General features: G+C 46.8%; 1 protein-coding gene across 1 annotated transcript; it reads right to left on the reverse strand.

Moving 5' to 3' along the window:
• Window positions 1-17,489: 17,489 nt before the first annotated feature.
• LOC144257592 (interleukin-1 receptor antagonist protein-like) lies at window positions 17,490-27,842 on the reverse strand. Its single transcript, XM_077805577.1, has 5 exons — window positions 27,837-27,842; window positions 25,827-25,992; window positions 24,802-24,981; window positions 18,834-18,985; window positions 17,490-17,699 (listed from the first exon to the last, which is right to left on the reverse strand). The coding sequence occupies exons 1-5, from the start codon at window positions 27,840-27,842 to the stop codon at window positions 17,490-17,492; spliced, it is 714 nt and encodes a 237-aa protein (XP_077661703.1).
• Between the last annotated feature and the right edge of the window lie 118 nt (window positions 27,843-27,960).

Below are 27,960 nucleotides of genomic sequence, written 5' to 3' on the forward strand. Positions count from 1 at the left end.
TGGTTCCTCCTCTTTTGGGGAAATTCTTACAAATAATCTTACCACAAAAGAAGGGTTTGGAAACATAACTTGCCGTCCAGTTAATATCTCCAATGTAGCAAGCCAATGGAGGGTTTGTAGTGGTCCCTATGGCAAGTGTAACTTAAACGGCACAATCAGAAACACTCCCACTTGTACCCAATCAGGAGAATGGGATGCCCCCTTAGGGGCATATAAACTGTTTGGAAAAGCAGCCAAAGCAGCCTTAAATATCCCAGGAATCCCCTTAAAAAACAGTCCTTACTGGGCCAAACAGGGTCACTATTTTGTATGTGGCCAAAAGGCTTACAAGGTGCTGCCAGCCAACTGGACAGGTAGCTGTTATATAGCTCATGAAGTTCCTCATCTGTCAATAACTGCCACACTGCCAAAGAAAAGATTAGAAATGCCCGAGATACCTCTGTTGAGTCACGAGAAAAGACTCTGCGGCGACTGACTACGGCATTGGAGGGCAATATAAAAAATCCCCTCACAACCAAGAAGCTTGTAGGGTGCTCTGTACTGGGAATAGCGCCACTGTTTACCGGGCCAGCCATGGCATGCATAGGCCGCTATACTGTAAGGCTGCAAATGGTACTTAAAAAAGTTGCCTTAAAGTTAAAGGACTCGGTTAGTAATTTAGGGTAAGCAGTAAAAACATTAAATAAAGAGGTACAACAGCTCAGGACCTTTTCCCTCCAAAACAGGCTGGCTTTGAACGATCTCTTGGCATCCCAAGAAGGGGTTTGTGCCCTCGTCGGACCCCAATGTTGTATATATGTGTAAGCAGTGTCAGGATGAGCTCCACCCTGACATCTGGTGGTGAGGTGTGGCAAGTTGTGGAAAAGAACTTCAGGGGCCGATCTCATTTGCATAGGCACACCCACCCCGCCTAGAATGAGGCCATAGCTGCCCAAATGGTCACTTTGGCTGCTGTGGGATCCCCAGTGTCTCTGTTATTGGGGCAGGAAGAATAAATTGTTATTACCCTGATTATGGGAACTGTGCTTGGAACTGTACGTGGCCTTTTGTTATGATGAAGGGACTCACCATCAACTAAGTAGCACTCGCTAGGCAAGGGTCATGGGTTCCAAAACTCTGTGAATTGAGAGAGGTTGGGGATAAGTATTAATACTTGGTGGTATGGGCCCCTTGGTGAGGGCCTTACATGCTAATTACCCTTCCTCCTCTCTCCACTGTGGACTCTCAGAGCTAATTTTGATTTCATTAGAAGTCTAGTTACAGGCTGCTGAGCTCACTTTGGGCTGACAGTGCACCAGCACTGAGGCTCCTCTACTACAAGCTGAATTCACTAAAGAGCTGAAATCACTGAGTGTTGTGTTAAGTAGTGGGGGAGCCTGAAGATATATTGTGGAGCAGTTTGTGGGACGGCTGGAGTGCCTTGGGGACAGGCTGGTGGAGTAGTTCATGGGATGGCGGGAGCTGCTGGTGGGACACGGAGCGGAGCAGTTCGTGGACCGGCTGGTGGAGCAGTTCGTGGGACGGCGGGAGCTGCTGGTGGGCCGCGGAGCGGAGCTGAGTGAAGGAGTTCGTGGGGCAGCTGGCGGAGTGGAGCGAAGGCCTATGGAGCTGTGGGGCGGTCAGCTTCAGATCATGTAAGGTGCCTTTTACCCCCGCCCCCATCTCCACCCAGGTTGGGAGGTAAAGCTCTGCAGATAAACTTTTGAACTCTGGGGCTGCCCTTACCAGGGACAGAGACTTTTGGGTCATTGGACTTTTGGGACTTTGGGTGATTTCGGGTTGCTGGACTCAAGAACCAAAGGGAAAGGGCATGCCCCAATTTGCCTGGAGTGGGCTTTTTTGCTCATGGGTTGTGTTATGAATCCTGTTGGTGGTGTTTCCCCAACATAATGCCACATTGTTTCTCTCTGTTATTAAAAGGCTTTTTGCTACACTCAGACTAGGTGCTTGCGAGAGGGGAAGTATTGCCTCTGGGAGGTGCCCAGCGGGGGTGGTATATATTTATCCCAGGTCACTGGGTGGGGGCTCGAGCCAGTTTGCATTGTGTTATTGGAATGGATCCCCATTGAACCCGGCCCTTGTTGCTGCCAACTCGGACAGGCAGAAGGGTTACATATGTAAATAATAGCAGTTATAAAATTTATAAAAAGGTGGTACAGGCTGAGGCCCATGCCCGAGCTGGAGCACAGGTTGCCTATACTTCCCCCGAGAGCGATTGGTTGCAAACCTTGTTTTCAGGCTGGGGTTTGTCGTTTTGGCTTGGTGGTTTATTTAGCCTGTTATTAAAACTTCTTTTTCCTGTATTGCTTGTATCAATGGTACTTTGCTGTGCAGTATCATGTGTCAGGACCCTTTTGCAAAAGTTAATAAGTCATTCTCTTCTAGGCTATCACAAAGGGCTTATGCAAAGTTCTACTGTAAAGAAATAAGTAGCCCAAGTGAGAAAACTCAGAGCCAAGGCTGTTGAGTGCCCTCAAAGGAGGGAGTAGTTGTTGGGGACACTGGGGCATGGCCACTAGGTAACTCGAGGGGATGGAAGACCACGAGTGTCAATGAAGCCCCGTTGCACTAGGCCCAAGTGTCCTTGGCCGCCCCCCGCCTGGAGGCACTCGCAGCAGTTATGCGTACTAGGCCCAAGTGTCCTTGCCCCCCACCCCTGCCTGGAGGCACTCACAGCAGTTATGCTAAGAATCTGCAACAATATGTTGCAAAGTCAGACTGCCTGAAACTAAACAAGGCGGATATGAAAGAACAATGCTGAATAAAGCAGCTTTATGTATGGTTTAACAAATGGTACAGAGAACAAGGGAACTAGCTGGTAACTGGATTGGCTGGCTATATGGATACTTAGGGCAGCTTGTTATTGGATAAGTATGCTGAAGGAAGGATGTATAAAAGCCTGTGTAACTTCCTGCTCTGTGTGCAGGATTTGAGATTCTATTCTCCCTGTACCTTCTTTGCAGCTGCAAATAAACTTTTCTGCTTCTCCACCCCATTGTGATGATTGGGTGACGCACACCGGGCAACGAACCTTGCTGTTGTTCGCCTCTGGCACTGGGTGCCGGCAACACTTCCCTTGATCTGCTGGCAATGCTCCTACTAATGCAGCCCAATATGCCGTTAGCCTTTTGGCAACAAAGGCACACTGCTGACTCATATCCAGCTTCTCGTTCACTGTAACCCCCAGGTCCTTTTCTGCAGAACTGCTGCTTAGCCAGTTGGTCTCCAGCCTGTAGTGGTGCATGGGATTCTTCTATCCTAAGTGCAGGACTCTGTACTTGTCTTTGTTGAACCTCATCAGATTTCTTTTGACCCAGTCCTCCAGTTTGTCTAGGTCACTCTGGACCCTATCCCTACCCTCCAGCATATCTACTTCTCCCCACAGTTTAGTGTCATCTGCGAACTTGCTGAGGGTGCAATCCATCCCATCATCCAGATCATTAATAAAAATGTTGGGGAAAAAATGGCCTCAGGACCGACCCCTAGGGCATTCCGCTTGATTAGGGGTTACAGTGGATGAGAAGCTGGATATGAGTCAACAGTGTGCCCCTGTTGCCAAGAAGACCAATGGCATTTTGGGATGTATATGTAGGGGCATTGCCAGTAGATCGAGGGACGTGATCGTTCCCCTCTATTGGACACTGGTGAGGCCTCATCTGGAGTACTGTGTCCAGTTTTGGGCCCCACACTACAAGAAGGATGTGGAAAAATTGGAAAGAGTCCAGCGGAGGGCAACAAAAATGATTAGGGGACTGGAACACATGAGTTATGAGGAGAGGCTGAGGGAACTGGGATTGTTTAGTCTGCGGAAGAGAAGAGTGAGGGGGGATTTGATAGCTGTTTTCAGCTACCTGAAAGGGGGTTCCAAAGAGGATGGATCTAGACTGTTCTCTGTGGTAGCAGATAAGAGAACAAGGAGTAATGGTCTCAAGTTGCAGTGGGGGAGGTTTAGGTTGGATATTAGGAAAAACTTTTTCACTAGGAGGGTGGTGAAACACTGGAATGTGTTACCTAGGGAGGTTGTGGAATCTCCTTCCTTAGATATTTTTAAGGTCAGGCTTGACAAAGCCCTGGCTGGGATACTTTAGTTGGGGATTGGTCCTGCTTTGAGCAGGGGATTGGACTAGATGACCTTCTGAGATCCCTTCCAACCCTGATATTCTATGATACTAGCTGCCAAATAGACATCAAGCCATTGATCACTACCCTTTGAGCCCAAAAATCTAGCCAGCTTTCTATCCACCATATAGTCCATTCATCCAGTCCATACATCTTTAACTTGCCGGCAAGAATACTGTGGAGACCGTATCAAAAGCTTTGCTAAAGTCAAGATATATCACGTCCCCCACTTTCCCCATGTCCACAGAGCCAGTTATTTCATCATAGAAGGCAATCAGGTTGGTCAGGCATGAGAAGAATAGACAGGCCTGTAACCAGAGCTGATCCAGAGAATAGAAGGGTGTGCTGTCTTCCAGGTGCTAAGATACGGGATGTAGACCTGAGGTTGAAAAGGATCCTAAAGGGAGTGGGAAAGAATCCCCTAATTATCCTTCATAGAATCATAGAATATCAGGGTTGGAAGGGACCTCAGGAGGTCATCTAGTCCAACCGCCTGCTCAAAAGCAGGACCCATCCCCAATTAAATCATCCCAGCCAGGGCTTTGTCAAGCCTGACCTTAAAAACTTCGAAGGAAGGAGATTCCACCACCTCCCTAGGTAACTCATTCCAGTGTTTCACCACCCTCCTAGTGAAAAAGTTTTTCCTAATATCCAATCTAAACCTCCCCCACTGCAACTTGAGACCATTACTCCTTGTCCTGTCCTCTTCTACCCCTGAGAATAGTCTAGAACCATCCTCTCTGGAACCACCTCTCAGGTAGTTGAAAGCAGCTATCAAATCCCCCCTCACTCTTCTCTTCCGCAGACTAAACAATCCCAGTTCCCTCAGCCTCTCCTCATAAGTCATGTGTTCCAGACCTCTAATCATTTTTGTTGCCCTTCGCTGGACTCTCTCCAATTTATCCACATCCTTCTTGTAGTGTGGGGCCCAAAACTGGACACAGTACTCCAGATGAGGCCTCACCAATGTCGAATAGAGGGGGATGATCACGTCCCTCAATCTGCTTGCTATGCCCCTACTTATACATCCCAAAATGCCATTGGCCTTCTTGGCAACAAGGGCACACTGCTGACTCATATCCAGCTTCTCGTCCACTGTCACCCCTAGGTCCTTTTCCACAGAACTGCTGCCGAGCCATTCGGTCCCTAGTCTGTAGCGGTGCATTGGGTTCTTCCGTCCTAAGTGCAGGAGCCTGCACTTATCCTTATTGAACCTCATCAGATTTCTTTTGGCCGAATCCTCCAATTTGTCTAGGTCCCTCTGTATCCTATCCCTGCCCTCCAGCGTATCTACCACTCCTCCCAGTTTAGTATCATCCGCAAATTTGCTGAGGGTGCAATCTACCTCCTTCATGTGGGAACAAATGATATGGCTAGATTCGTGCTGGAAAGTATTAAGGGAGACTGGCTGACTTTCAAAAATTAAGGAAATTAGTAAGGGAAGTGGATTGGACTGAAGAACTTGTGGATCTAAAGGCAAAGGAAGCCTGGGATTACTTTAAGTCAAAGCTGCAGAAGTTATCAGAAGCCTGCATCCTAAGAAAGGGGAAAATATTTATAGGCAGGAGTTGTAGACCAAGCTGGATGAGCAAGCATCTCAGAGAGGTGATTAAGAAAAAGCAGAAAGCATATAGGGAGTGGAAGATGGGAGGGATCAGCAAGCAAAGCTACCTTATTGAGGTCAGAACATGTAGGGACAAAATGAGACAGGCTAAAAATCAAGTAGAGTTGGACCTTGCAAAGCGAATTAAAACCAATAGTAAAAGGTTCTATAGCCATATAAATAAGAAGAAAACAAAGAAAGAAGAAGTGGGACCGCTAAACACTGAGGATGGAGTGGAGGTTAAGGATAATCTAGGCATGGCCCAATATCTAAACAAATACTTTGCCTCAGTCTTTAATAAGGCTAATGAGGATCTTAGGGATAACGGTAGCATGACAAATGGGAATGAGGATATGGAGGTAGATATTATCATATCTGAGGTAGAAGCAAAACTCAAACAGCTTAATGGGACTAAATCGGGGGGGCCCAGATAATCTTCATCCAAGAATATTAAAGGAATTGGCACATGAAATTGCAAGCCCATAAGCAAGAATTTTTAATGAATCTGTAAACTCAGGGGTTGTACCGTATGATTGGAGAACTGCTAACATAGTTCCTATTTTTAAGAAAGGAAAAAAAAATGTGATCCGGGTAACTACAGGCCTCTTAGTTTGACATCTGTAGTATGCAAGGTTTTGGAATAAATTTTGAAGGAGAAAGTAGTTAAGGACATTGAGGCCAATGGTAATTGGGACAAAATACAACATGGTTTTACTAAAGGTAGATTGTGCCAAACCAACCTGATCTCCTTCTTTGAGAAAGTAACAGATTTTTTAGTCAAAGGAAATGCAGTGCATCTAATTTACCTAGATTTCAGTAAGGTGTTTGATACAGTGCCAGTTGGGGAATTATTAGTTAAATTGGAAAAGATGGAGATCAATATGAAAATTGAAAGCTGGATAAGGAAATGGTTAACAGGGAGACTACAGCGGGTCATACTGAAAGGTGAACTGTCAGGCTGGAGGGAGGTTACCAGTGGAGTTCCTCAGGGATCAGTTTTGGGACCAATCTTATTTAATCATTTTATTACTGACCATGGCACAAAAAGTGGGAGTGTGCTAATAAAGTTTGTGGATGATACAAAGCTGGGAGGTATTGCCAATTTAGAGAGAGACTGGGATATCATACAGGAAGATCTGGATGACCTTGTAAACTGGAGTAATAGGATGAAATTTAATAGTGAGAAGTGTAAGATCATGCATTTAGGGATTAACAACAAGAATTTTAGTTATAAGCTGGGGACGCGTCAATTAGAAGTAATGGAGGAGGAGAACGACCTTGGAGTATTGGTTGATCATAGGATGACTATGAGCTGCCAATGTGATATGGCCATGAAAAAAGCTAATGCGGTCTTGGGATGCATCAGGTGAGGTATTTCCAGTAGAGATAAGGAGGTTTTAGTACCGTTATACAAGACACTATTGTGACCTCACCTGGAATACTGTGTGCAGTTCTGGTCTCCCATGTTTAAGAAGGATAAATGCAAACTGGAAAAGGTACAGAGAAGGGCTACTAGGATGATCCGAGGAATGGAAAACCTGTCTTATGAAAGGAGACTCAAGGAGCTTGGCTTGTTTAGCCTAACCAAAGGAAGGTTGAGGGGACATATGATTGCTCTCTATAAATATATCAGAGGGACAAATACCGGAGAGGGAGAGGAATTATTTAAGCTCAGTACCAATGTGGACACAAGAATAAATGGATATAAACTGGTCATCGGGAAGTTTAGACTTGAAATTAGATGAAGGTTTCTAATCATCAGAGGAGTGAAGTTTTGGAATAGGTCTTTTGCCCCCACTGCTTCCCTTGGAAGGCTATCTGGCTTTAAGATTAAACTTGATAAATTTATGGAGGTATGATGGGATAACATGATTTTGGCAATTAATTGATCTTTAAATATTCATGGTAAATAGGCCCAATGGCCTGTGATGGGATGTTAGACGGGGTGGGATCTGAGTTACTACAGAGAATGCTTTGCTGGGTATCTGGCTGGTGAATCTTGCCCATATGCTCAAGGTTCAGCTGATTGCCATATTTGGGGTCAGGAAGGAATTTTCCTCCAGGACAGATTGGAAGAGGCCCTGGAGGTTTTTCGCCTTTCTCTGTAGCATGGGGCACGGGTCACTTGCTGGAGGATTCACTGCTCCTTGAAGTCTTTAAACGACAATTTGAGGACTTCAATAGCTCAGACATAGGTGAGAGGTTTTTCGCAGGAGTGGGTAGGTGAGATTCTGTGGCCTGCGTTGTGCAGGAGGTCAGACTAGATGATCATAATGGTCCCTTCTGACCTTAATATCTATGAATCTATGACTTACCCTTGGTGAATCCATGTTGACTGTTCCTGATCACCTTCCTCTCCTCCAAGTGCTTCAAAAGGGTTTCTTTGAGGACCTACTCCATGATTTTTCCAGGCACTGAGGTGAGACTGACTGGTGTGTAGATCCCCAGGTTCTCCTTCTTCCCTTTTTTAAATATGGGCACTATATTTTCCTTTTTCCAATAGTCTGGGACCTCCCTGATTGCCACGAGCTTTCAAAGATAATGGCCAGTGGCTCTGCAATCACATCAGCCAATTCCCTTAGGACCCTTGAATGCATTACATCTGGACCCATGGACTTTTGCATGTCCAGCTTTTCTAAATAGTCCTGATCGTGTTCTTCCACCACTGAGGGCTGCTCACCTCCTCCCCATACTGTGTTGCCCAGGACAGCAGTGTGGGAGCTGACCTTGTCTGTGAAGACCAAGGCAAAAAAAAGCGTTGAGTACTTCACGCTTTTTCCACATCATCTGTCACTAGGTTGCCTCCCCCATTCATGATGGGTTTGAGGTGAGGGGCTTGGGGTGCAGGAGGGGGCTCTGGGGTGGGGCAGGGTGTTGGGGTGCAGTGGGATGAGGGCTGTGGGTGCAGGCTCTTGGGTGGGTTTGGTGTTTAGATGCTGCTTGTAATTATTAGACCTGGGAGCACGGGCTGCTGGGAGTCTGAGAGCACAGGAAGGGGGGGGGGGGATTTGAGGAGGCAGACTGAGAACTACCGAGGGTGCAGCAGCAGCTTGGTAAAGACGTTTCCACTTTTAAAATAAAGTCCTGTTGAAGCTTGTTAGAACCTTGCCTGGTTGCTACAACATTTGGCAACGAGGATGGATCTTCTGCCTCTGAATCCACCTGCACCCTTTCTGCAAAGCCCACATGAGCCTCCAATTGCTTTTACTGCCTGGATCCATATGTTTGAGACTTCTCTGCTTGCAATCACTGCTACAGAGATTTCTGAAGTAAGAAAGGGTGCTCTGCTAATCCACTGCCTTGGAGCAGAAGGGCAGCGTATATTTTACACTTTTCCCCTTGCAGATGATAAATATGAGTCTGCACTCACTGCATTAAAGAAATTTTTTGTGCCAAAAATGAATGTAGTAGCTAATCGCTACAGATTTCGCCAGTGTGAGCAGAAACCAGGGGAGACTATAATGCAGTATATTGCTTCCCTGAGGAGTCTGATTGTAACTTGTGACTTTGGGAATATGGCAGATGAGATGATTAGAGACCAGCTCATTGAGAAAACAACCATGCTTCGTGTAAGAGAACGCTTACTTCTAGAACCACAAAACACTAGAAAAAGCAATAACCACTGCTACTCAGATTGAGTCAGCTACAGCTGAAGCCAAAATAATGAGCATGGATACAGGAGGCACAGTCCAGGCTGTGACTCCTTTGCAGAAAAGTTCACTATTGCTGAAGACAAACAATTACAAGAGGAAAACTAATGGAAAACCACCGAATCAGCAAATTCAAAATACAGTAAAAGCATGTTTTCGCTGTGGATTCCCACGAGACCTTGCAAGCTACACAGGATGTCCAGCACAAGTAGCTCAGTGCAATCATTGCAAAAAGATTGGACATTTTGCTAAAGTATGTTGCAGCAGCCAGTTCAATCAACAGGTGCATGCAGTTACAATACCAGATGTTACTGTGCTGAGCGTGGACAAAATCACTACTGCACATATTCCAGAACAGATAAAGTGCATGGTAAATGTTTCCGCCATACCCTCAGACAAATCACACTCTATTCAGCTAATGTTGGACACTAGCTCAGCAGTATCTATATACTACCTGATTCCATCTATCTGCATTACTTTAGAGATGTGCCTCTTACTGAACCCAAGCTTCACTTGGTGTGCTATTTGAAAAATCATGTTCCAGTACATGGTTGCCTGCCAGCAATAGTTACTTTTGGTGATTGCTGTGTAACTGCAGAGTTCTACATTGTCCACAAAGGCACTCCTATCGTTGGCAGAGATTTGTTGGCTGCTTTAAATCTCAGGGTAGTTAATGGATGAATTGATCTTCTTCAGCAAAGCACTCTTGCGGTACACACACCAGTTTCAGCTGGGACCCAACACCAGGTTGAGGAGAAACTCGGCCGTGCTTATGGGTTTCTGCATAAAGTTAAAATGTGGAATAATGTGATGCCTGTATGACAGAGGTTACGGCACTTACCATTTTCAGTCAGGGAGCTGTTTCAGAGGAACTTAGAAAACTTGTTCAAAAGGACATTATTGAAGAGATTGACTCCTTGGAATGGGTTTCACCTATAGTAGTGACGCAGAAGAAGGGTGGAGGCATTCGCCTTTGTGTGGACTTAAGGGAGCCAAATAAAGCTATTGTGATTGACAGCCATCCTCTTCCTCGCATAGAAGAAGTATTTGCAGAATTCCGTGGAGCAAAGATGTTTTCTACTCTTGGTTTGCAGACCACATACTACCAGGTTATGTTGCATGAAGATAGCAGAGACCTCACAGCATTTATTACATGTGAGGGACTATTTTGTTTTAAATGTATTCCATACGGTCTCGCTCAAGTGCCTTCCAAAAAATGTCATTGATTCTGAAGGATCAACATGGAGTTCAGTGCTATCTGGATGATATTGTTGTGTTTGGAAATACTTCTGAGGAGCATGACAATAACCTGCAGTCTGTACTAAACTGCCTCAGCAAAGCAGGCCTCAAGCTCAATAGGTCCAAATGCAAATTTAGACAAACTGAACTCTCCTTTCTGGGGCATTCAATTTCACAGGCTGGATTAAAACCTGTTCCAGATCATATCCTGGCAATTTCAAATGCTCCTCCTCCAACAGATTTGCAAACCTTACGTTCCTTCTTGGATCTTACCTCCTGGTATGCAAAATTCATTCCAAATTATGCTTCTGTCGTTGAACCGTTACGCGAATTACTACGGAGAAGTTCAACCTTAGTGTGGACAACGGATGCACAAGCTAGTTTTGAAATGGTGAAAGGCTTGATTATACATAGTCCAGTAATTGCACTATTCATTCCTGCATTGCCCACAATTGTAACTACTGATGCTTCTGATTATGGACTTGGGGCTGTCCTCACTTCTAGGACACTTGTCAGAAATATAAAGGGAAGGGTAACCACCTTTCTATATACAGTGCTATAAAATCCCTCCTGGCCAGAGGCAACCTCCTGTTACCGGTAAAGGGTTAAGAAGCCCAGCTAACCTGGCTGGCACCTGACCCAAAGGACCAATAAGGGGACAAGATACTTTCAAATCTTGGGTGGGGGGAAGGCTTTTGTTTGTGCTCCTTGTTTACGTGGTGGTTCTCTCTTGGGACTGAGAGAGGCCAGACAGAAATCCATCTTCTCCAACCCATCCTAATCCAAGTCTCCAATACTGCAACCAGTAGAGGTAAGCCAGGCAATGTGGATTAGTTTATCTTTTGGTTTATGTGAATTTTCCCTGTGTTAAGAGGGAGGTTTATTCCTGTTTTCTGTAACTTTAAGGTTTTGCCCAGAGGGGGATCCTCTGTGTTTTGAATCTGAATACCCTGTAAAGTATTTTCCATCCTGATTTTACAGAAATGATTTTTACCTTTCTTTTTTTTAACAAAACCCTTCTTTTAAGAACCTGATTGATTTTTGCATTGTTCCAAGATCCAGGGTTTTGGGTCTTTGATGATTTTGTAACAAATTGGTTAGATATTATTCTCAAGCCTCCCCAGGAAAGAGGGTGTGTAGGGCTTGGGGGGATATTTTGGGGGGAAGACATCTCCAAGTGGGCTCTTTCCCTGTTCTTTGTTTAAAACGCTTGGTGGTGGCAGCATACTGTTCAAGGGCAAGACAAAGTTTGTACCTTGGAAGTTTTTAACTTAAGCTGGTAAGAATAAGCTTAGGGGGTCTTTCATGCAGGTCCCCACATCTGTACCCTAGAGTTCACAGTGGGGAAGGAACCCTGACAACACTAAGTAATCCTGAGGGGAAATATTCTACAGTCGAAAAAGAAGCACTTGCTTGTGTCTGGGCTACTGAAAAATGGAGGACTTACCTGTGGGGCCGCACGTTCAAGTTGTGCACAGACCACAGCCCTTTGACGATGTTGCTCGCCACGAAAGAACTGGGAAGAGCAGGATATCGTATTTCTAGATGGTCTGCAAGATTATTCTCTTTCAATTATGAACTGGAATATAAGCCTGGAAACCAAAATGTGGTCGCTGATTGCCTTTCTCGCCTGCCTTTGCCTTCACCAGATGGTCCACCGGAGGATGAGGATGTAGTGGTTGAGCTTATTACAAGCACTCTCACAGCAGTTACAAGAGAACAATTTCAAGCTGCTTGTTCAGCGTGTCCAATTCAACAAAAGCTATGGGAATTTCTGACAAAGAGATGGCCCAGTCACCCTAAAAACCTTGACCCAGTTTTGCTGCCTTATTTTAGAGTTTGGGATGAACTTCCTTTGTTTGATGGCTGTGTGCTATGAGGTACACACCGGCTACTTGTGCCAGAAGAATTACAGTCAAAACTCATACACCTGGCACACGATACTCATCAAAGAACTGTCCGAACCAAACAACGATTATGGAATCTGTATTGGTGGCCAGGGATGGACTCTCAAACTGAAGCACTCATAAAATCCTGTGTCACTTGCCAAATGCATGATAAGACAGCAGTGACATGTACCCGTCCATTACAGCCTGTTCCTCTTCCTGAATCTGTATGGGAAAAAGGGGCAAATGACATTGTAGGACCCTTTGATACTGCTTCAATTGACTGCCGTTATGCCATCACCTTAATAGACTTGTCATAAATATGAAGGGAAGGGTAAGCCCCTTTAAAATCCCTCCTGGCCAGAGGAAAAATCCTCTCACCTGTAAAGGGTTAAGAAGCTAAAGGTAACCTCGCTGGCACCTGACCAAAATGACCAATGAGGAGACAAGATACTTTCAAAAGCTGGGAGGAGGGAGAGAAATAAAGGGTATGTGTCTGTCTGTACGCTGCTTTTGCCGGGGATAGAACAGGAATGGAGTCTTAGAACTTTAGTAAGTAATCTAGCTACGTATGTGTTATATTATGATTTCTTTAAATGGCTGAGAAAAGAACTGTGCTGAATAGAATGACTATTCCTGTCTGTGTCTTTTTTGTAACTTAAGGTTTTGCCTAGAGGGATTCTCTATGTTTTGAATCTAATTACCCTGTAAGGTATCTACCATCCTGATTTTACAAAGGTGATTCCTTTACTTCTATTAAAAGTCTTCTTGTAAGAAAACTGAATGCTTTTTCATTGTTCTCAGATCTAAGGGTTTGGGTCTGTGGTCACCTATGCAAATTGGTGAGAATTTTTACCAAACCTTCCCCAGGAAGTGTGGTGCAAGGGTTGGGAGGATTTTGGGGGGAAAGATGTGTCCAAACTACGTTTCCCAGTAAACCCAGTTAGAGTTTGGTGGTGGCAGTGGAGATCCAGGGACAAAGGATAAAAGTAATTTGTACCTTGGGAAGTTTTAACCTAAGCTGGTGAAAGTAAGCTTAGGAGGTTTTCATGCAGGTCCCCACATCTGTACCCTAGAGTTCAGAGTGGGGGAGGAACCTTGACAAGACTATTTCAGTAAATGGCCTGAGGTAGCGTTTACATAGCAAATCTCTTCTGCTACAGTAATTAAGTTCCCCTCTCCAGTTTTTATCAGGGAAGGTAACCCCAAAGAACTGGTTTCAGATAATGGTAGTCAATTTACTTCCCTGGAGTTCGAAACTTTTCTAGCACAGAAAGTCATCTTACACATTTTACACAGAAGGTCATCCCTATATTACCCTCAAGCCAATGGGGAAATCAAACGGTTTAACAGAAGTTTGAAAGAGAGTTTGCAAACGGCTAATCTGGAAGGGTGATTGTGGATAACCTTCACTTCTGATTTATTGCAAGTACACCAAGCTACAGGACATGCCACCATGCAAAGATCACCCACAGAGTTACTGCATGGGAAACAGATGAATACCAAACTGAACATTGCTGGATCGTTAAAGGCACAACCTGATGCCCCAACCAAGGATGATGTGAGAAAAACAGTTGAACAGAACCAAGCAAAGTATAAGCCTTTCACAGACAAGCGACGGGGTGCTAAGGAACCAAAGTTCGAGCGTGGTTCCTTCTTTAGAATATGAAAACCTGGAATTTTACGCAAAGGGGACCATAAATTCACAGCTCCTCTTAAAATCATAGAGAAGAAGGGACCTTACACCTATCGACTTTCTGATGGGCGGGTATGGAATGCTGTTATCTTGCAGCTGCCTATGCACCAAGAGGAGATTATGCCAACACCCAGTCTGCATTGGTGACTTCACCGTAGTACCAACACAACAAGACATTGCACTGGAACCGGGGCTTGGGAGAAGGCCTATCAGACCCAGATGACCACCTGTATAGACTAGAGACTGTTATGAAGTATCTACAGGGTTTTCAGTGTAATATTTCTGCCAACAGTATAGTGTCTTGTTTCCTATTTGTTCCTGTGGTTAGAACAACAATGTTTATTTTAATTGAGAGAGTTTCTTAAGAGAGGAGGGAATGTGGTGTTTAGATCTGCTTGTAATGATTAGAACTGGGGGCACGGGCTGCTGGGAGTCTGAAAGGACAGGAAACGGGGGGGGTTGGGGGGAAGTTGAGGAGGCAGAGTGAGAACTAATGAGGGTGCAGCAGCAGCTTGGTAAAGACGTTTCCACTTTTAAAATAAAGTCCTGTTGACGTTTGTTAGAACCTTGCCTGGTTGCTACAACAGGGGGGCTGGGGATGAGGGGTTTGGGGTGCAGGAGGGAGTGAGGGCTCTGGCTGGGGGTGTGGCCTAAGGCAGGCTTCCTGCCTGCTCTAGCTCCTCGAGGTGGCTGCCAGGTCCTTGTGGCCACTAAGTGCATGGGTATGGACTCTGGGGTGGGGCCAGGGATGAGGGGTTTAGGGAGCAGGAGGGGGCTGTGGGGTGGAGCGGGGGTTGGAGTGCAGGGGGCCAGGGCTCCGGCTGGGGGTGCGGGCTCTGGGTGGGGCCAGAAAGGAGGCGTTCAGGGTGTGGAAGAGAGCTCTGGGGTGGGCCAGGGGGTTGGGGTGAGGGGCCCAGTCAGCAGTGCTGATCGGAGTCACCAGGGTCCCTTTTTGACCGGGCATTCCATCAAAAACCGGACGCCTGGCATTACACAGAGGCCAAGGAGGCTGGCGTGGCACACAGCTCTCTTCAACAGCTAGATCCCCATGAAATAACCACCACACCCCTGATCAGACTCTATAATGTCCAATGACAAACCCGTTAACAGGCCACGTCCCTGCCGTACTCCATCCAGATGGCTAAAGCAGCTTTTGGGGATAACAGAGCCGACCAAGATGGTCACTAACCAAACTTTCCAGGGGATGCTGTCAGCATGGGCAGCGGGTATAATAGGCCAGGGAAGGCTTTGCCTTCCCTGGCGCTGCCGCCGACCTGCCGCAGGACAACTGGGCCACAGTGCCTCCTCCTCTCCCAGAGACACCCACCTCCAAGGTCCCCGCTACTCACCGCGTCCCTCCTCCTCGGGGGTCTGGCGTCTCAGTCTGGTGCTGGGGGGGAATGCAGCTGCAGCGGGCGGGCCATGGCTTCTCGGGGCTTTTTCCTTTTACGGGGGGGGGGGTGTTTGGGGCTCCAGTGTGCAGAGGGCGAGTCCTTGGGTGGAAGGGGCGGGGCCAGCAGGTCTCCCCAAAGCGGGGGTTCACCCGCCACCCATGGCTGTCAGCCACCAAATCACACTGAAGGGAAAAAAAAGATTCACACACACACAGCCTGGGAGCTTGCTGGGGCAGTGGCGGGCCGTCTCTTAGTACAATGATCCTAATTAGGACGTCCAGGCACCACTGCATACAGATAACGGTGGCTTGGCCAATGGAAGAATGCTGTCTACACCTGGGGTTAAATTGGCTTAACTATGCCCCTCAAGTGTGGATTTTTCACACCGCTGAGTGATATAGCTGGGTTGATCTGACTTTTTAGTTTAGACCAGGCCTCTCGCAATTTTATCACAACTCCCATGATTTTCTTTAAGCCTCTTTAACCTTTGGGTGGGCTAGAGCAGCAGTTCTCAACCAGGCATCCAAGGCCCCCTGGGGGTTCCTGAGCAGGTTTCAGGGGGTCTGCCAAACAGGGCTGGCATTAGACTCATTGGGGCCCATGGCAGAAAGCCCATGCTGCCCTGACCTCAATACCCGGGGCTGAAGGGCCCCATGCATTTGCCCTGCTTGCTTCCTGCTAATGCCGGCCCTGGCTTTTATATGCAGAAAAACAGTTGTGGTGGCACAGGTGGGCTGTGGAGTTTTCATCACATGTTGGGGGATAGGAGGGCCTCAGAAAGGAAAAAGGTTGAGAACCCCTGGGCTAGAGTTTACTTCATTGGCCTTCTCCAGGGCCTAAAAAATCCAGCTCTCATAGAAAAGCACCTAGAAATCCAGGATTCAGTCACTAAGGATTTTCAGCAAGAATTGCATATGGTCAACCTCCCCACATTCAAGTCCAAAATGAACAAAAGGATTTAACAATTTTTAAATACCAACTTTATAAAAAATAAAGAAATAATAATATAATACTCAATTACTATAACTTAATTTCTACAACATAACATTTCTACTTTATAATCCACATACTGTTGAGATTGACAGTTTTGTAATAAATATATCACCACCTTAGATTACTCAAACTGCAAGAAACTGTAAAGGACTTCCCATTCATGCTGTTTGCTTTCTCTTTGCATTTCAGTTCAGACAATGAAAAAAGACTAGTCAGTTACACATTAGTAACAAATCAGTTTCAAGCCAATTGCACCTTCAGGTTTTCAACTCCCTAGACACCAATGCTGGTTGCAAATACTGCAGGGGCTGGTTTATTTGCTTATAACCACCCTCCACAAAAAAATTTCCACTGGAATTTAAAAAGACAATTTTTTTTCTATTGATATGTTGTAAAAATTATTTAAAAACCCACAAAAACCTAACAATTAATAGCAGAGGCAGGATTTGATCTAACAGTGTCCCTATAAATAATTAGGGAAGAAAACTATATGTATAGTGCCTAAAGTAATGAGACATCCCATCGTGGCTGGTGTCTCTAGATGCTACTGTAATAATAACCATTATTATTATATAATTAATAATAAATAAAACTGAATTAATATGGAATTAATGCTAATATTTAAAATCAAATTTATACAAGTTAAGAAGGAAGGTACTTTACATCTGGGATCAGGCTTGAGTTATGAGAGATTACAAGTATCAGTTACAAGGTTCACAAGATACATACATAGTACAATTCAATTTAATTAATTTTAAACCAACAATTAAATTAATTAATTTTAATGAATAAATTAATTAATAAAACTGAATTAATATGGAATTGCTGAGATCCCATAAATAGTTATGCTCCTACTGTACATAGTACATACAAGCATTCAGTTCTAAACCAGTAACTGCTGGCTGGGGTTTAGATTTCAACCAGATACAAATCAGTGATGTCCCGCTCTCCGGTTTGATTCACCATCCTGACAGGTTTGTCGTTCAGTTTTGAGGTGCTGAGGAACCATCCTGGATGGGCAGCTGACTCAAAGCTGGAAGTGGAACCAGAACTGGTCTTGAAAAAGAGGAAACGCTCCTGATCCCCGGTCCTGATCTCCTTCATAGGCCCCTTCACCTTCTATGAGAAATAACAGAGGCCAGTTAGAAACAGGGGTGCTCTTTCCAAGGCTTTCATCCTGCAATGGGATGAATATGAGAAGGGGCTTCTAATTAGGACACAGAGCTAGCGTCTGCTCTCACTTGTGCCTATGCAACTATTATGTGGGTATCCCTGAGCAGAATTTGGTCCAAGGAAACACTGGGCTTGACTCTCCCCTGCCTTCCACTTTGGGCTGTCATTTACACCAGGGCAAAGTGGGTGTGAAATGCTGGCCCTCTGATTGTAATGAAAATACCTGGTACACATAGACAGGAAACTCTGACCCTGACATCACAGGAGTTTCATACACCTGAGAAAGACTGTCCACCAAACAAGGAACCTATTCCTGCTCCTATTAAATGGGATTTCAATGTAAGAAGGATCAGTCCCAAAGGTAGACTACACGGAACTACACAGAAGCTGCAAAAGCATGGCTGCAGTTGTAAACCTTGATCACTAATGATACGTTTTCACGGCAGCTGGGAGCAAGCCCACCAGTACTGTAGACAGGCTTGCACTAGCTCTGCTCAAACTACGACTTTAAAAATAACCATGTGGACATGGCAGCTCCGGCAGAGACTCGGGCTAGCCCCCTGGGCTCAGAACCAGGGGGTCAGCTGGGCTTGGAGGCCCGAGCTCCCCTTTTTAGCAGACTAGCTCAAACCCCGCTTGGGCAAGTCTGTCTACCCACACAAGGAGACTCACTGCCAGCTGCAGTATAGACATACCCCAAGGGCACAAGAGACAACATGATCTAATGAATTAGTGTGGTGCGATGGACTGGGATTCAGGAGACCTGGGTTCCTTTGAAAGTCACTTCTTATCTCTGCTTCTCCTTCCACTCTTTGTCTTCTGTATTTAGATGATAAAATCTTTGAGGAAGGAACCTTCTTATTACGTTACTGCACAGTGCCTACCACAACAGGGCTCTGATCTCAAATGAAGAATCAAGGTGCTACGGTAATAGCAATAAATGATAATAGTAATCATAAACAGTATCTGGGGAAAACAGTGAGTCCCATGTAAAGGTATCAATAAAAACTGGAGATGTGGATTGAATTTCAGTCACTGTGGAGTTTGTGATGATGCTAAAGGTCTGCTAATCCCACTCACCTCCAGCTGCAGCACAGGGCTGCCTTCAGCCTTCACACAGCACAGATACAGATTGGTTTCCACAGTGTTACTTTCCACAATGTTCATAGCAACAGGACTGATGCGCTTTGGGGAGATGTGCGGTGAGCGATATAAATCCAGGTTTAATTTCACTGGGAAGAGAAAAGCAAGAGGAAATCCAGACTCAATTACAATAAAAAAAGCAGCCCGTCTGTCTGGGAAGATCTGGGAAGCACCATCACTTATAAATAGTGAGTGAGGAACCTGAAATCCATGCACAATAGCTGCCTATCACTTTATCGGTGACACTGATAGCACTTTTAAAAATAACTGCACATCAGAGGTTCAGTTGTGCACTTTTACTCATCTGAGTAACGCCATCCACTTCAGTGGGACTGTGCCTGAAGACAAAATACTCTGAAGAAACAGGGGTTGGAAAATCAGATCTTAATAATAATCACGTGCAGAAAATGACATTAAAAGAACATTAGAGGTTGCAAAGTCAAGCACTCCAAAGGTAGGAAATGCCAGAATGCCTGTTGCAATCTGAATTCGGCCCCTGTGCCCATATCCATTATGATCATATTTAATTACCTGATCACCTACTATTTTTTCCACAGGAGCCTTGCCTCATTCAGTACGCAGGATGGACCTACTCTGAAGGTGAATCAGGGCTGTGAATAACCCTTGTCCAGCCAGACCTTACTTTCCCACAGGAGACTGCTGCTCAGGTAGAAGCTGATCAGACCGCAGCTCCGCAGCAACCAGGAGGTGACTGAGCACCAGGTTGTTATGGACCGGGATGTAGGCAGTCTGGTCTAGTAGTCAGAGCAGGAGTCAGATTCGATGGGCGGAGCAGCCATACAGACTGGGGAATAAAGCCAAGGGCACCAGAGTCAACTGCCAGTTATCAGAACCAGGGGGTCAAGCCCGAGTCAGAACTAGAAATCGAAGCTGAGGGTCAGAGCCAGGATCAGATATCAAATGTCAGAGTCAAGGGTCAGAAGTCAGAGGCCAGAGGCAGGACTGGTCACTGAGGATTGGTGGCGAGGTGTGAGGGCAGGAACTGGAGGAGAGGTGAGGATCGAGTGTGCAGCAGCCTGGCTGGGGAGCAGGGCTTTCTTGTCAATTTCACAGCTTGGAACACAGTGTCTACACAGACACTGTGTCACCCTAACATCACCGACATAAGCCCTACGCCTCTCGTGGAGGTGGACTTATTATGTCGGTGTAGTAGGGCACTTACATCGGCTGGAGCAAGGCTGTAGTGTACACACTGACATAATTAGATCAACCTAAGGCCTGGTCTATACTACATAGGTAGGTCGACATACAGCAGGAGCAAAGGTAGGAACCAGGAGCAATGCAGGAGACAGGCACAAGCAGGGTCCAATGCAGCCACAACAGGAAACCACCTTGTTTCTCAGACGAGCTTCCTGTGCTTCCTTCTGGCTTAGCATGGTTGGACCAAACGGTGGAGCCAGGAGAGCCTCCAATCAGGGCTCCCATGGGTGGAATCTTGGCTGAGGCTATAGCCCTAGTAGCTCCTTGGCCCACATGGTTTCAGTGGACTCTGGGTGGAGGCCAGGATGCAGCAGCTGTCTGGGCCTCCCAGGCCCGACTTTGAGACCCGGCACACCATGCATTGCTGCTTCATCAACTGGGAGGTGAAGTTCGTCCCTTGCTCTCTTAGTATTTCTCTGGGGAGCCTCACTTGGGCAAATACTTCTGTGAGTTCATTAGCATCGACAGCCACCATTGCTGACCGGATAGGAATGGCCTCAGGGTAGCTGGTGGCACAGTCTAAGATTACAAGGATATATTTGTGCCCCACTGCAGACTTCTCTAATGGGCCCCCCAGATTAGAGGGTACCCCTACAATGAGTAGTGTTACTGGGGGGAACCTTTTTCTGGCCCATCCACTGGCACTCAGGGAATGATGCATAATAGTCCCACGCTTCTGGATGGACGCCCAGCCAGGAGAACTTGGTGGTCACTCTGTTAAGAGTCTTCTCTTGTCCTAATGACCCCCCACATGGTGCTGCATGGCCAGTTGAAGCACCCCTCTTTGAAACTTCCTTGGCCCTCAGAGTGCATTCTTACCTCCTCCACCTTGGGATCTTTCAATTCCTGATAGGTCTCCTCCTCTACCAGTTTGAAATGGGGCCACTGTTTCAATTGCTGAGAGTCTAATACTTTGTCAGCTGGGCAGGCGAGCTGCTCATAAACCCTACACAGGGTTGGTTCATTCCTTTCTTCTTCCACAAAGTTTACCTCACTAGACAGCAGGTCAAGGTGGAGAGGTAGCAGCGAGCCCCTACTACTCCAGCTGGGTTTAAGAGAATGGTCGTTCCCCACAAGGATGATCACTCTCCTGGGTCTTTGTCTTCCCTTGGAGCCTTTTCCTCTCAAGGCCCCTTCTCAGCCACCGTGGCCATCTCCTGCCTTCCTGGGCCTTCCTGCTCTGGCTTGGCACTTTCTATGGATGTGCTCCGCTACACGTTGAAAAAACAACTGAAGTCCTTGTGGCACTTAGAGACTAACAAATTTATTTGGGCATAAGTTTTCATGAGCTAAAACCCACTTCATCAGATGCATGGAGTGAAAAATATAGTAGGCAGGTATAAATATACAGCACATGAAAAGATGAGAGTTGCCTTACCAAGTGGAGGATGGGGGTCAGTGGTAAGAAGGGCAGTTCAAAGAGGATGGATGTGACTTCTTCAAAAAAACTACCAACTGAGCCAGCGTATGACCACGTAGGCCAGGTCTTTGGCCATTCCTACCTGCACCGTTCTGCACAGTCAGTCATACTTCTCTCGTCAGGTAGGGTGTATGTTTCCATGGATGCACTGGAGGTAGATCATAACTCCAGATTTACCATTCGGCACCACCAGCTGTCCCCCGACTAAAGTCTGGCGACAGTCAGAGTCCATCAGTCCTTGTACTGATACTGCATCCATTTGCATGGGAACTAACATTTTCCTTGGGCCTCTCTTCTGAGCCCTGTTATAAGCTGCCCAGGCCTGACCATAATTACAGTCCATGAATGGACTCCTTTCTGAAATGGCCTTCCTGTCCACATACAGAACGGCCACCCGCGGGAGAAGTCGGATCCACTGTTGATATTCCCTTTGAATATGGCCACTCGGTTGCACCTGGATCCCTCCTGGCTGGCTGAGGGCAGGTTTCTGGGTTCCTCACTTGGCCTCTGTACCCCCTCTACTAGGGTTGGGTGTCCAAGTTCCTCTAGGTACCCTCAGCATGATATGGGGGGTACATGAGGGCCGGGGGCACTCAGGGCTGACTTTTGGTGTTCCCCCACAAGCTTGAGGGACATCAGGTAACTCTCCACCAAAGCTACTGCCTCTGCCAAGGTTTCCAGTCAATGTCTTAACATCCACTCACTCCACCCATCCCCCCGCCCCGGAGGAGAACTTGAGTGAACTGCTCCATGACGATCTTCTCTCCTACCTGAACCCCTAGGCATCCCTTGGGCTGGAGCCAATGCCAGCCAAGATCCTTCAGATTGTGGGTGACTGTCCGGGGTCAGACTTTGGCTGGGAATTTCTGGCGGTAGAACTGCTGCAGGTAGGTTTCAGGGGAGATGTTCAGGTGTTTTGGATGAGTGTAGCGAGTACGCTGCCTGGCCCAGCACGCTGTCAAGTAGTAGGCCAACAGGCTGTCCCAGTTTCCCTTGAGGCATTGGGCCGTGATGGCAACTCTCTCGAATGTGACAAGAAATGCCTCTAGGTTGTCTACAGGACCCGTTGTTGTCAGCTTTACCGGGATGGGTGGTACTAGGTCAGTAGCCCCCCTCCATGGCTGTAGGAGCGTCGCCATCTGCCGGACGAGCGGCTGCTGTGCTTCTGCCATTTCCTTAATCAGCTGTTCCTCCCGCTGCTGGGCCACCTGCTGCTGCTGCTGGTTGAGGAGGACTCACTTCAGCAGTTTCTCCAAATCCATCTCTGGTTTTTGGTTTTACTTCCCCTCTTTCTCTGGCCTACCATCAGGCCTGGGACACTAGTGTGCCTGAATTCTCTACCAGATGTAACAGAGTCCCCAGAAGACCAGGTGGCCTAGTGGGTAATGCACCCAGTTTCCAGTCTCACACCTCCCAGCAGGAAGGGCTTTCAGTCCAGTTCCTTACCGTGGATGTGGTTTCACCTCAGGGTTTTCAATGTCCTCACCCTCCCCTTACTTGGCAGGGGTAGAAATTAGATTTATGCACCTCCAGCACCAAATGCAGTTGGCAAGGGAGCCCACTCCCCTGGGCACTGACCCAGGGCCCCATGAGAGACAACAGTGTCTGGAACTCTGGATTGCCCTCGGAGCTGCCTGCCTGGGTCACTTCCTACCATCCATCGCCCCCACACCTCCAAGTCCAATATAGGATTGCAAAAGAAAAGGAAAGACAATTAAAGCTTCAGCCCCAATGGGCTCAGCGCGCAGCCATCTTTCTCACAGGGTGGCTTCTTTGGCACCCTCAGAGTAGGTCCATCTTCCTCCCCAGCCTCCCTCTTCTGAGCTGGGTTGCTCCCTTGTATGTTTCCTCTCCAGTCGGCCCACGCTCCGGGCCCAGTATTGCCCTTTAACCCCTTCTGGTCCAGCGTGGGGTGTGTACACCCCATCACACACCCTGAGGGGAGATCAAGAGGGATGAAGCCCAAAGAATAAGCGATTGAATCAACTGGTTGTGTGCAATCAGGCTTGACAAAGCCCTGGCTGGGATGATTTAACTGGGAATTGGTCCTGCTTCGAGCAGGGGGTTGGACTAGATGACCTTCTGGGGTCCCTTCCAACCCTGATATTCTATGATTCTATCATTCAATGATATAGTGTGTAAATATATGTCAAGCAAGATCTTTTATGAAAGCCTGTAATGTTCCGAACTTGCTGGTAGTTAAGAGATCTGTAGCCAGGTTACGGCTGTGACTGACACGTGTGTGCATGTGTAGAACACTGTAACTGTGGTGCAGCTGCAGCATCCCCTTGCCACAGGCAGTGAAGCAATAAAGCAGGGCCGGGCACCTCCCCAGGCTAGTTCTTTACACAAAACCAACTTCAAGGACCCATCCATTGTCCAGCTAGGAAGACACAATGGTGGGCCATTAAAGTCAATGGAAAGCCGTTGAAGCCAAAAAGAAAATCTCAGGCCTTGTCTACGCTTGTCTATGCTGCCACTTTACAAGGATATTGGCCTCCATGACTGAAGGTTACATAGGGCGACTTAAGATTGTAGTGTAGACATGCCCTGTTTAGAAACAGGCCTGGTTTTGGGGTTTTTTATCCAGAAAGGGAGGACTAACATTGCAGTGGGGTGCTGTCCATGAAACACTGGATCCTTTCTAGGACAGAGGGCACATGGTAACTTGGATTAGAAAAGAGAATTTAGCCAGTGTAGATGTGTAAAGCCTGAGATTGCATCTTTACATTTGTTTCCTGTGTAACTTGTCAGTGTTTGCTTTTCTGCACTATTCAATCTCGGAAGCTATGATTTTTCTATTCAATAAGCTGTTTGTTTATTTCTAATCCAGGCAGGTCTCTGGTGTCCAAACTGTGCAGAGTGTAGGTGTCCCAGAGTGAACTGATAATTGGGGGAGAGTTTCATGCCCTCGGGGTTGATGAACCAGAGTGGAAAAGTCCAAGTGTCTGTAATTAAGAACTCAGGGAGATGGATCTGGGGAGAATTGGGACCAGAAGGGGTAGCTGAGGTCACCCTGCAAGGAGTAACTAGGCTGGTAGAAGTGAGGGTGAGTCCTTGTGCTTGAAGGCCAACTACTGGTGTCAGAGCTCTCACTCATAGCAGCCCAGCATTAAGGGTCTCAAAATTACCCAGGCAGGCGGTGACTGACTCCCTCGCTGGTCTGGGTGATCCCCAGAACCTCACACCTATATCAGTAGGTAACTGAGCAAGAGGAGATAAGCTGGGGGTGGGGCCAGAGGAAAGAAATATTTTGTAATTTACCTGCTTTGCTGATATTGGGGCCTTGTAAATGCACCGCCATCAGCTGGGCCTGGCTGCCGTGACGCCGCAAGACAAAACTCTTGTGTTCCTCATCTTGGACTGCGTACAGCTTGGAGCGGGTGTATTTGTAGATGAAGGTCTCTGCATGCGTGAAGGAGTTGTTGCTGAAGGACACGGGATCTGAAAATGTGGAGTGTATGACGACCAAGATCACAGAGTCACACACACAGCAACTGCCAGATTCAGAATTTACACCTGGCAAGAGGCACTTGTATCTGCTGCAGGGGCCCCAGGTTTCAAACTTGAGAGGCCTAATTCTCATCCCACTTAGCCCGTTGGGAATCTAGGAGCAGCTTGACTGAAGTCCATGGAGTTTGCATCAGTGTAAAATAGGTTTGAGGAGAGAATCAGGCCCTCCCCCTCCTCCCTTCCCCTCCCCGGGTTACCCATAGCACAAGAGCTGCAGAATTCCCCACTATTCAGTCACTAACAGGCCTGGCCCCTCTTATCTTTCTGTAGGGTCTTACACAGTTTGAAATCTCTCACTGGGACATGTCCCCCACACCCTGGAATAGATGCACTGGTTAGTAAAGACAGTGCATCTCCTTTGCGTGGCATATTTGGCTAAGAAACTGGTGTACCTTTGCTTTCACTTTTCCACCTGCAGAGACAGCATCCATTGTGCGCTCAGTTCAATGCAGATAGTCAGAAGAGACACACACTCTGTGCTCTCTCACTGAGGCTTTCGTTCTTTTTTGTACCCTTAATGTAGATTATAGGTCATCCTATGTAGGTTTTCCCACACACAGGAAAACTCTGTGCTGCTAAACATCATTAAGCCTGTAGACTGCTCTGACTAAATTAATTCCTTTTAATTTTTCATGTCATTCAGTTTCTTCTGGAAAGGTCTGCTTCTGGAAAGCAGTGGAGTCTGATCTTAGATCTAAATTTCCCTGAGGCCTGGGAACGCACAGATTATCTCTACTCAAACAGCGTGCAGAAAAGGAAGCTGTCTATATCTGTACCTTCCACCAGCATCCTCATGAAGTCAATGTCTGTGAATGATCTGGCAAGCCGGTTCATCCTCCTTCTTGTCTCCTCTTGAGGCACCTCTGCAGCCCACCTGAAGGCCACCGAGTCAACTTGGTCAATGGCCTTCCAATGGCTGCCCAACTCCGACAGAGAGCGATTCTTGGGGAAGGGACAAGGACTGGAGTCATAGAAGGAGCTTTGTGGGGCAATGAAGCAGTGATTTCAACAGCCAGAAAACAAGATACATCCCCTCACTTCTCTCGTGCATGCTCTCATTCCGCTGCCTATGTGAGCTCCAACTAAGTTTGATCTAGACATGCCCCCAAGCCTCCCAGTCTAATCCACTATTTGGAGCCTTCCTTGTCCACAGGGACAACCGACCTTCATCCACAACAGCCTGCAGGGCTGAGACTGTTCCAGAGATGGGCCAGCAGAGCACCTTAACCTCTGCCACCAGGGACCAGGATGACTGTGATCACTGCAAAGCTGTAGCTCATGAAAGCTTATGCTCAAATAAATTGGTTAGTCTCTAAGGTGCCACAAGTACTCCTTTTCTTTTTGCGAATACAGACTAACATGGCTGTTACTCTGAAACCTGGCTACCCCAGTTAACCTTTTCATAGAATCCAAGACCAGAAGGTACCATTGTAAGCCTCTAGTCTGAGCTTCTGTATCACACAGTTCAGAGAACTGCCCCATTTGCTGCTGCTCCAGAGTGTTTCTGAGCACAGAGCCTCAAGTCCAGCCCCGAGTCTTCCTAACACCCCTTTACTGCTCCTAAACCTTCCACATTAGGCACCAGTGTAGCATCAGTCTGGGGACCTCTTTGCAGGATAAGTGGGCTGCTCCTTCAGATTGGGCCCTGGTTCTGGTTCCTGGGAGGGTGGGAATCTGCACATCATGCTCTGTTGCTCTGGATTCTGATCTAGTCCCGGAACTGTTTGTTTCTGTCCACGTGGCTCTTTCGTTACTGTTAGTGTGAAAGGTGCTAATGGCTGTCACCTTGTAAGTCTAGCCCAAAGACAATCCCATTAAATCTCATGAACTCCCAGGGCTGTACCAATCACTCATAGACTGGAAGGAGCAAATAAGACCCTTCATGTAGCAGAGACAGCTACAAACAGTGGAGACTGCCCAAGGCACATGAAAGGCCTGAGAAAAACTGTGAGAGTTGAGGGAATTCCCTGATTGCAAACACAAGGGCTAGGATACTGGTTTTGCAGCCTGTGTGTAGGGTTTGTCTAATCCAGGCTAGCTATTCCTGAAAGTGGATTAAGCTAAACTGGAACAAGGCACTCATTCTGGAATAAGAGTGTTCTCACATGGAGTTAATCAGGAATAGTTATTGCGCTTTAAATTCACGCCCTACCGTAATCTGAATTAACTTTCAAGTGTAGACAAGCCCTTTCTTTTGTAAAAAAGGGACTGCTCAGTGCACAAGAAGCACATCCAATAAGTAAACAGGAAGTAAGTAATGGGTGGAGTGTGACTGTGCTCTGACTAACCCAGCGAACCCCTTGGTGACCACTTCACTACACCCTTCGAGGCAGAAAGCCTGGAGAAGCAGTCATAAGTGTGACTCTGAGAAGAAGCAGAGAGCAGATCTTCTTGGGCACAGAGCTCATTGGAGGGGCAGACTTGGGAATTTCTGAGCAAGGAAGCTGCCTGCTTCTTTTTGTTTCTGTGATGTTCAGGGAAACAGGACTTCGGGTCCATTCTTTGAAAATATCCCAAATTACACCAAAGAATATCCCTGACTTGTGTCATCCATTGCTCATCTTAACAGAAACAGCCCTGCATGCCCCCAAATATTGGCTACCACTCACGCCAAAGAGAGAACATTGCTATTTATTGTGGTAGCACCCAGAAGCCCTCCTTGAGAGTCGTCATGTGGGTGCTATACACACACATCGGAACACACAGGCCCTTCCCTGAAGCTAAATCAGAAATCACCCAGGATAGCGAATCTTACAATCATCTCAAAATTAAACTTGGCTCTTTACCTTCATCCGGCAGGGACAGTCAACTTCATGGTGGTAACTATGGGGGGGAAAAAAACAGACAAATCAAAGATAGCTCAGCATGATCTGTGCTAGCCTTGGTGAAATTGGTAATAAAAAAAGATGG

The sequence above is a fragment of the Eretmochelys imbricata genome, chromosome 26 (genome assembly GCF_965152235.1).
Source record: "Eretmochelys imbricata isolate rEreImb1 chromosome 26, rEreImb1.hap1, whole genome shotgun sequence".
NCBI classification, from domain to species: Eukaryota; Metazoa; Chordata; order Testudines; family Cheloniidae; genus Eretmochelys; species Eretmochelys imbricata.

Bases quoted from the DNA above. Each gene is read 5' to 3' on its own strand.
- LOC144257592 (XM_077805577.1), bottom strand. The intron at 18,986-24,801 runs GTAAATTACAAA...TTCTCTTCCCAG, and splicing joins CCCCAATATCAGCAAAGCAG to TGAAATTAAACCTGGATTTA. The intron at 17,700-18,833 runs GTGAGTGGGATT...TATTTCTCATAG, and splicing joins GCCCTGTGCTGCAGCTGGAG to AAGGTGAAGGGGCCTATGAA.